Here is a 9,218-nt window from a genome sequence, read left to right on the forward strand (position 1 = left end):
TTCTTGTGCCCCTCCCAGGGTCCAAGGGCAAGATGATCTCCAGGGTTTTGATGTTGGGAGTGGGAGGTCCATTCCCCAGCCCACCCCACCAGCTCTGGAGAGTGATGTTGTAGAGGTAGAGTTCAGTTTGGCCTCCTCCTCTCTCCCCAGCTCCACCACAGGGCTAGGGCTGTTCCTGGGTTCCACCTGAGACAGGAAGATGTGCAAAGACACTTTGGGGGAACTGGAAAAATGTAAAAGAAACTGGGGGGCACAGGAAGGTCTAGAATTTGTTTCCTTTAGGGTTTAGTAAGAACAGAAAACTCATAGCCACCCCACCCCTCTGCTGCATGGAGAGCAGAGAGTGAGATGTCCTTGAACTTGGGAGGCTGGACTGGGTTAGTTCTCATCCAATCCCAAGAAGATGAAATCAGTTGGGTGCTCCCTGGTCATTTCCTTTAGACTGTTAGGTGGTTAAAGTGGGCACCAGAAAACCCCAAGCATTCACTAGGCTAAAGGCAGCCCCTTTATCCAACTTCTGAATAACTGAGACCAAGGTAGTTGGTCTTAGGGACAGACGGACTGAAGCTGCCACCCACTCCCTACTGGCAACTACACCACCCCAGGCGACAGGTGCAGTTTGGCTTCAAGAAACCAAAGTCTGGGCTAATGGAGGTCTTGGCCTAGGGCCAGGCCACCAAGATCCATCCCTGATCCCTAGCACAGCCCACCGCCTCCTTCCCACCTCTTTATAACTTCCAGAGCTGAGATGTGCGTAGTGGTGGGCAAGACGACAAGTGATTTCACAGAGTCATCTCCTTGGGAGCAGGCCCTGGCTTGGTAGGGTGGGGTGGGTATACATGGGTGTGCAACCAAACCAAAGTTGGGCCTCTTCTGGAGTGACTTGAGACTGCTTTTAGCCAGCGGGCCAGGTGTGATCCTGGGTTCTGGTCTTCGAGCCTGGGAATGAGGGCAGCCAGGAGATAGGTCTGTAGTTGCCTCAAATTCTCCTGTCATTTTGCCTTCAAAGGACGATCCATACTGGGAAGTCTGGGAGGGCCCAGATTTTCAGGGTGAATGAGTTGGCTGATTGGACTAGGTTCCTCTGACTGACTAGGTTCCTCTGAGTGCCAGCTGGAGAAACATAAAGGAAAGGTGACTGAGGACAAACGGGGGCTCTGCAGATAAGTCACACTGTAGTATAGGTAGTTGTCATGGTGACCCTGGTTTGTGTGTCAGAATGAGGTCACAGCATGTGTGTGTTATAGTATCCTTAACTCACTGTGACATGATGTCCCAGGGTCATTGTGTGTTCTATGTGGTTTGATCTTGCCCTGTGTGATGACTTGTATGGGTTTCCCTATGTGTGTATCATGTAGTGTAGTGGTTATGTGTTGGGTCGCGATCCACATGGTTGGCAGTTCAAAATCCTCAGCAGCCCTGTGGGAGAAAGATTGGGCTTTCTATTCCGGTAAACAGTCTCAGAAACTCACAGGAGTCAGTATGAGTCAGCGTTGACAAGATGGCATTGAGTGTTTGGGGTTTGGTATCCTGTTTTATTTAAGTCATATTGGTGTGTGTTTGTGCTAAGGAGTGCTAGATCAAAGTGTGCATGTGTGCTTGAGGACCTGCTTAAGTCAGCAAGTGTGGGTGAATTACTGAGTATCAAGCTGTCACTGTATGATATTCATCACTGTGATTTATCATTCTATGTGCCTATCACTATATACGCCTGTCACTGTGTGTATGGGTGTGTGTGTGTGTGTGTGTGTGTGTGTGTGTGTGTGTGTGTGTGAGAGAGAGAGAGAGAGAGAGAGAGAGAGATGTTCCTATCCAAGCAGTCCCTGGGTTAAACGTTACTGTGGGCACTGGGTCAGCAGACAGAGGCCGCTGCCTCTTTCCTTCCTTGCTGTCTTGCTGTCCCCAGGCTGTGTCCCATGGTACAAAGTGCTAGAGCCACCTTGATGGATTTCCCACACCAGTGAGACCCACTAGGCTGCCCAAACCTTACCCCCTGCCACCCTGCCATTCCACTCCTACCCCCACCTCCACCCGCTATCCCCAATGCCCTCCGCCCAGCCCGGGTTGTTTGTGACTGGCGGGGAAGGGGGAAGGGACAGAAGGACCGTGAGGGTTAATGTGCCTTCCTGGGGTCTTCTCTTTTCCCAGGCCACCCTCCAGGGCCCACTAAAAAAGCGCTGAAGCAGCGGTTCCTCAAGCTGCTGCCGTGCTGCGGGCCCCAAGCTCTGCCCTCAGTCAGTGAAAGCAAGTGCCTCTCCTGTGCTTCCAGGGGCGGGACCCGAATGCGTGTGGGCGTGGCCAGTGTGACAGGGGATGGGGAAAGCGTTGGCTCAGTCCTTACGTGAGAGTGCGTGGAATGTGAAAACTGAATGTGAGGGCGAGGTCAGTGTAGGGGCGGGGCCAGATCTGTGACTGGGCGTGGCCGGCGTGGCCCGGCGGAGGGCTGAGCCTGTGAGGGTGTGGTCCGTGTGGCGGAGGCGGGACCAGGAGGCTAGAAGGGCCGGGGCGTGGCTTAGTTGGGCTAGCTGTTAGTGTGGCTGCCCGCAGTGGGCCTCAAAATGTATGTCGCCAGCAGAATGGAGATAGGTGTTGAGGACGGAGCCCGTCTTCCTCCAGACACCAGAGCATTTGCATTTTCTAGTCCTGGTCTGGCCCCCAGCTGAGTAATTTCCAGTTGAGCGACCTCACTTTGTCCCCAGATTTCAGGGTCTTCAGCTGGGTCTTGCCCACCTCACAGGACTTTCCTGAATATTGCCAGCCCGGTTTGTGGTTATCGTGTGTTTGATGCCGCTGGGTCCCACACCAAAGTAGATTTAGATAAGGATGGGGGCGAATTCCACAAGCATGTGTGCGTGGAGTCCGTTTCACGTTTGTCTGTGCTCGTTCCTTGTGCCTTGGCGTGCAGGGCTGGGTGTGTGCCTTGTAAGACGCAGGTTTGTGAGATTTGCTGAGTGTGAGGGGCGAGGTGTGTGTCTGCAGTTGCCCGGGTCTTCCGCTTTCTCGGTGACAGTTCGCTCCCTTCAGCATTAGCCGCCCCAGCCTCCCTCCACCCCTACAGACCCCGCCCGCTGGACCCAGGTGACTTACTCTCCTGGTGGGGGCGGGGGAGGGGGGGCCTTCGGGAGCGCTGGGTGGGGGGTGGGGTACTTGCCTGGGGACTAAATGTTGGGGGCTGGGGCGGGGCTGAGATGGGGCTGCGGGTGGGGCTCTCGCTTTGGCTGGTCGGGAGGCAGAGGCGGGACTTGGCTGGAATTGGGCGGGGCTTGGCTGAAGCTAGGGTCAATGTCTGGGGATGGGCGGGGCATGGCTGGGGCTTGGCGGACGGGGCGGAGGGTCTCGGGGAGGGTTGGGAGTGGAGGACTGTCTGGGAGGGATAAGGCTGGAGTTGTGGGGAGCTGAGGTGATCTGGGAAGGCCCGGAGCACTCTCTGATGCCTGGTCTCTGGACCCTTGTTATTCTTGCTGCTTACCTTCCGAGACAAAGATGAGGCGGGGTGGGGGTGGGAGTGAGGTCACTTCCCCTCCAACCAGGGACCAAGGGCCCAGGGGTTAGCGCGGAGTCGGATGCCTGGCTCTGGGGTCAGGCCTGGCCTTGGACTGAACCCAGTGGTAGATCTTGAAGCTCACCATCGCTTTGACTTCTTGCCTTGACTTCTGGAGCGCCCCAGAAACAGGCAAACTGGTCTCCGAGGTTGGGGAGTGGGGAGGGATGGGATAAGTCGGTTTTTCGAGCAGGGGGCTCAGGGCTCCCGCCTGAGGTGCGGCTGTCCCCCACCCCTCCGCCCTCCCCCCGCAGACAGTGTGGAGGATGAGTTTGAACTGTCCACCGTGTGCCACCGTCCCGAGGGTCTGGAGCAGCTGCAGGAGCAAACCAAGTTCACACGCAAGGAACTGCAGGTTCTGTACCGGGGCTTCAAGAACGTGAGTACCAGCCAGGCGGACTTGAGGGGAGGCTGGGGCAAGAGGGAGGTGTTCTCAGAATCCTTAATGAGGGTTTCCCCAGAAACCTTAGGGGATGTAAGGTAGGCGGAGGCAGCCCCATCCCTCCACCCCGGATTGAACGGGGAGCAGAACGTTCGCAAAGGGTAGGGCCAGAAAGGGGTAAAGCTTGTGGATTGGCAGCTTAGTCTACGGTCCTATGGGTAGCCTCCCATCACGAACCTGCCTGGTGTGTGTGCGCCTTGGAGACGGACGTGAAGATTTTCCGTTTCTGGGAGCCCTTGGGCTTGGAAGATGGGGGGTGAGAGGAAAAGGTTTTTCTCTGCCCTCAGCCTGGTCTACCTCCCTCCAGGAATGTCCTAGCGGAATTGTCAACGAGGAGAACTTCAAGCAGATTTACTCCCAGTTCTTTCCTCAAGGAGGTGAGGGGGCAAGACCAGTTGGGATGCAGCTGTCCAGCAGCCCATTGGGAGAGAGGGTTCCGGAAGGAGGAGCTGGGGTTGCCATGGTGATGAGGGAGGGAGTTGAGGGGCCCCACAGGGGCCTAAAATTCTCACCTGTTTGGAAACTAAGCTTACTTCTCCAAACTCCTCCTACAGACTCCAGTACCTATGCCACTTTCCTCTTCAATGCCTTTGACACCAATCATGATGGCTCAGTCAGTTTTGAGGTGAGCTGGGAAAGGCAGGCTAGGGAAGGCTGTTTCCTAGGGCTTCGGGACCAGGATCTACCCGACCAAACACAGAGAGCAAGTGGGTGGAAGGTTGGAAGATATCAGACGATACAGCTTGTATTGCCTCTTTCCCAGGACTTCGTGGCTGGTTTGTCGGTGATTCTTCGGGGAACCATAGATGACAGGCTAAACTGGGCCTTCAACTTGTATGACCTCAACAAAGATGGTTGCATCACCAAGGAGGTACTGAGCAATGGAAGGACTGGGATCTGTGTGTGCCAAGGTCCCGGGGGAGGGAAGCATGACCCATGCATGGAGAGGCATTTCCAGGAAGGGTGAGGTCTGCCCTCTGCTTTAGCCCTCCTGGTTTGGAGGCTGGAGCTTCTAAGAGATCCTTTTCTCTCTTGGCCTAACAGGAAATGCTGGATATCATGAAGTCCATCTATGACATGATGGGCAAGTACACATATCCTGCACTACGGGAAGAGGCCCCCAGGGAACATGTGGAGAGCTTCTTTCAGGTGCCTTGGATTAGGTTGGGTGGGAAGGTCTGGGAGTGAAGGAGATGAAGATCAACCAGGTCATTTGCCTGAGTTCTGTCTGTCTTTTTGCCTGCCTGCCTTCTGCCTGTCCTCCCACCTGGCCACTACCTTGCAGAAGATGGATAGGAACAAGGATGGTGTGGTGACCATCGAGGAGTTCATTGAGTCTTGTCAAAAGGTACAGGACCCTTTCACCGCCTCATTCAGTGAGGTAGAAGAAGGCTCCTTAGGGCAGAGTATGACACCCCCAACTCACCCTTATACCCTAAATCCGGTTGCTTCACACCTGGGAGAGGCCTGCCTCCTTCCCCACCTCAGGTCTTTCTGGGCTTTTCCCTTCCCTCTGCTTCTCTCTCCTTGAATGCCCCCATGTCTGACTCAGTGCCCCGTCTCCCTTTCTCTGACAAGCTCTTTCTCTCTCTCTCTCTCCAATCTGCCTCCTTCACACCATGGCCACCCACAGGATGAGAACATCATGAGGTCCATGCAGCTCTTTGACAATGTCATCTAGTTTCTCAGGGGAGAGGGTCAGAGTGCCCTGGGTGGACCATGCTCTAGACCTTGTCCAGGTGGACTTCACCCTTCTCTTCCCAGGTCTGTCCCCACCTTAGCTCTAGGGAATCAAGAGCCTGAGGATACTGTGCCCAGATCACGGAACGGGGGAGGGGGGCTGGGGATTAGGGGACAGGGAGTGGGCAGAGTACATCTGGTGGTGCCCTTTAGGAAGTGAGTGGTTCTCCCAGCTCCCACCCTTACTGTAGAAACCACCCCCGACACTAGACAGAATGTCTCCTGCTATGGTGCTCTCACCCCCTACTCCCACCCCACCCCCTACCCCCTAAACATTTGCCCTAAGACTATCCTTCTCAGAGAGGATGTTGAGCCCTTGGTGTAGGCTGGCCTTTCAGACTAGCCTCTGAAAGTCCTGTGGGAAGGGGACAAGAGTGTAGCGGAAGGAGTCTTGGGCCTGGACCAGAGGCTAGCTCTAGGAAGTAGCAGGGGTAGAGGGTAGAAAGGCCTGGCTTGATGGTCAGTGGGGGGCTCAGGCAGGCCAGACCATAGCCATCAGAATATGAATATGAATCACCAGGCTCTTCAGAAGACCCTGTCTCCTTGGAGTTGCTCAAGAAAATGTCCAGGTCCTCTTCAGTATTGGGCAGCCTGAGTGTTTGGCTCCTTTCTGGAATTCCTTTCTCTCCCTCCTTCCTGTTTGTGGTGGTGGCTGCAGAGGAACTGGGATGGGGAGATGTCCTCACTGATGCCTGCTAGAGTGTCAGCCCACCCCGCTGCTCATCACCCATTTCAGTTGCTTTGGATTTTCATTTGCCATGTCCTCTAAATTTGGTGACATGGAGCAGGTCAGGGACCTTCCTTCCTGCACTTGGGATTCCACGATGTTCCCAGTGAATGCCTTAGAAGGAAAGGGGAGGAGAGAGCCAGGCATGGCATCTGAGCCCAGGTGTGGAGGGCATTCATCAGAATCTGTTCAACCCAGGCTCCTTTGCAAATCCCTACCTGGCCTCTTCAGTGCCCACCTCGGGTTTCCTTTAGAATTCTCTCCTCAATCTGCCCAGAGATGTTCCTGTGCATACAAGAGGGTGGGAACCATACCACCAAGTTCTCATCTCATCGTGAGCACCCGTAATGTACCTGCTTGTCCCATTCAGTCATACTCCCAGGGTCTGAGAGAGAGAACACTTTTCCCCCATAAAACATTATTGACTGCTTTGCATTTTTTTTGGCTCTTCTGTATATTTTGTAAAGTAAGACATACACCAGATCCAATAAAACACAAAGGCTATGCACAAGCTGTTGTCTCTGTCTTTTTGTCTCTTTCACTCGACATGACATGCACAGCCCCTCACGCATGCGTATGCACAGAGAAGCTCCTTTCTCTCCAGGAGAGCCATAGTCTGGCCATACATTGGAGAGAGACAAAGGTTCTGGCAGGGTTAGAAACCAACCTGACCCTCCCATCAAATCAGAGTATCTTTGTTCCACATTGCAAGAGGAGATAAGGGAGAAGGAACAGGACATTGGTGCTTTGAAGACTATGCCAAGCAAACAAGCAAGCAAGCTGTCTTTGGGACCTGGCCACCACATCCTTTTGACTGGGGATCCATGTGTTCAGAACCTCCTAGACCCAGGCGAAAAGCCATGGCAGAGAAGCAGGAGGGGCAGCAGAACCCAGACTCCAGGAGGAGATGGTGTCCCGGCCTGCAGAGCGAGAGAGCTGAGTGCCTTTGGGCAGGGGACTTGCTGTTGGAATCGTGTGTCCCTGGGCACCTACTGGTATAGTTCAAAGGCTTGGTAACATTTGCCCAAGAGGGCCGAGGGACTGTGGGCCTGAGGACCAGAGAAAGGCTTGCTCGTAAAGCACAGCTGAGAAGAGCTATCCTGATTGAAAACTGTATCGAGAGCCTTTCTCCCCAACTCCCAATAACTTTTTAGTTAGTTTAGTTTTTTACTGTGAATTGGCTGAGTCATTTCTGATCTTGGATCAGAGCTTGTTACTTCCCTAATAAACCCCATAATCGTGAATATTGCCTGTGAATTTGGTGTGGCCATCACCACAGAGGCTCAAACCCACCAGAGAAGTGGAGTGCTGTGGGAGGGACAGCGGGTGTCAGCATTTATGAAAACAAAAAGGTATGCTCGCTCTCCTTCATCAGAATCGTCCCTCCACCGTGCTATTTGACACGTGAATCAAAAATTTCTACTCCGCAGACTTCTAAATCTCAAGGTGCTTTCTTTGGGGAGGGGACGTGCTCACCCTTTCCAGTTTCCAATGACGGCTCCTCTATAAATAAGTCATTGTTGTCTCTAGTATGAGTATGCATTTGTGTCTACACCCAGTCAAGAATAATGGAGAGATCAGATGGCCTACACTCGTGCCGCCATCGTGCCACACAGGGTGAGAGAGACTTCCTGTGCAAGGTGGGAATCCGGTGCCCTCTGGGCACCATTATTTGGTGACTGGCTTTCTCATCCACAAAAGGAGGCTTAAAAATGTCCAAGAAAAAGTCACTTCCAGAACTCTTCATTATGTCATTTGTGTTCCCTGCTCACGTCATTGTGGAACCATCTGCTGCTTCACTTCCCAAGTGACTTTGAGTCATCGCTCCTCCTCAAGATTTGATGCAGGCTCTGGGCCACTGTCCAGAAGGAAACAAGAGATACAATCGTTTCCATATATTTTTTGGAGGGTGTGTATCCTTGAAGCTAGATTAAGAATCTGTGATCTCATCTCTTCTTTATCAGAAGACAGATCCAGGAAGGGAAGAGACTTGCCCAAAGTTATCCATGGAATTGGTAGCAGGATGGCCCTGGGGTACAGTAAATACCTGTGTGTAAAGGGTGCAAACACTGTAGGTGATGCATCAGCTAAACACTGTGACAGGCTCTCTGGTGTCCTCTGCTTTTCCTTCCTGCTACTTCTGTTGTAGCCCTCATTTACTTAGATGAGCATTTGCCTGTCTTCCTGATGCACTGAAAGCCCCAGACAGACATCACAGATTGAATTGTGTCAACTTAGGTAGTTTGGCAGATAGGTGATGATGTCATTATCCCCCATGATGTGATCAGATAAATCAGTTGAAAGGGAATTAGGATAGGAGACGGAGACGACATCCTTAAGTTTCCTTGCATGACTTTCTATCTTACAAGAGAGAAAAGGAGGGAGGGGCCTCCTATACCAAGAAAGAAAAGTTCAGAGAGGAGCTCATCCTTTTGACCTGGGTTCCCTGCACTAAAAAACTACTAGACCCAGGAGAAGGTGAGACAAGGGTCTTCCCCCCAGAGCCAGGAGGAGGCCAGAGGAAGAGAGGACAGGAGGGTGAGGAAGAGAGGAGGAGAGAGGTAGGTAATGTGGACTTCCAATCTCCTAAATTGTGAGAGAGTAATTTTCAGTTTGGTAAAGCCATCCACTTGTGTTATTTCATTACATAACTTCAAACCACCGAGAATCATGGTCCACTAAAGATGGCACATATTTTGAGGGATACAATTCAATCCATGACTGTGGTATGAGGGTGGGGGGGGCCAGACCCCCACCGCTAGTCTCGG

At 52.9% G+C, this 9,218-nt stretch overlaps 1 protein-coding gene across 5 annotated transcripts in view; it reads left to right on the forward strand.

Moving 5' to 3' along the window:
- KCNIP2 (potassium voltage-gated channel interacting protein 2) overlaps nt 1-6,961 on the forward strand; it is a 20,540-nt gene extending 13,579 nt beyond the window's left edge. The window contains exons 2-10 of one of the 5 annotated variants that reach the window (XM_004700969.4): nt 2,149-2,244; nt 2,980-3,078; nt 3,796-3,920; nt 4,291-4,360; nt 4,538-4,608; nt 4,747-4,854; nt 5,028-5,132; nt 5,269-5,331; nt 5,617-6,961. In XM_004700969.4, coding sequence (XP_004701026.1) covers nt 2,149-2,244; nt 2,980-3,078; nt 3,796-3,920; nt 4,291-4,360; nt 4,538-4,608; nt 4,747-4,854; nt 5,028-5,132; nt 5,269-5,331; nt 5,617-5,664 — 785 coding nt within the window. In that variant the 3' untranslated portion in view covers nt 5,665-6,961. The remainder of the gene's footprint in view (nt 1-2,148; nt 2,245-2,979; nt 3,079-3,795; nt 3,921-4,290; nt 4,361-4,537; nt 4,609-4,746; nt 4,855-5,027; nt 5,133-5,268; nt 5,332-5,616) is intronic. The other 4 variants (XM_004700970.4, XM_004700971.4, XM_045291588.1 and 1 more) reach the window with 4 other exon arrangements.
- Nucleotides 6,962-9,218: the final 2,257 nt, after the last annotated feature.

This window comes from Echinops telfairi, unplaced genomic scaffold (genome assembly GCF_000313985.2).
Source record: "Echinops telfairi isolate 266 unplaced genomic scaffold, ASM31398v2 ScPeMD7_70;HRSCAF=299, whole genome shotgun sequence".
Lineage (NCBI taxonomy): Eukaryota > Metazoa > Chordata > Mammalia > Afrosoricida > Tenrecidae > Echinops > Echinops telfairi.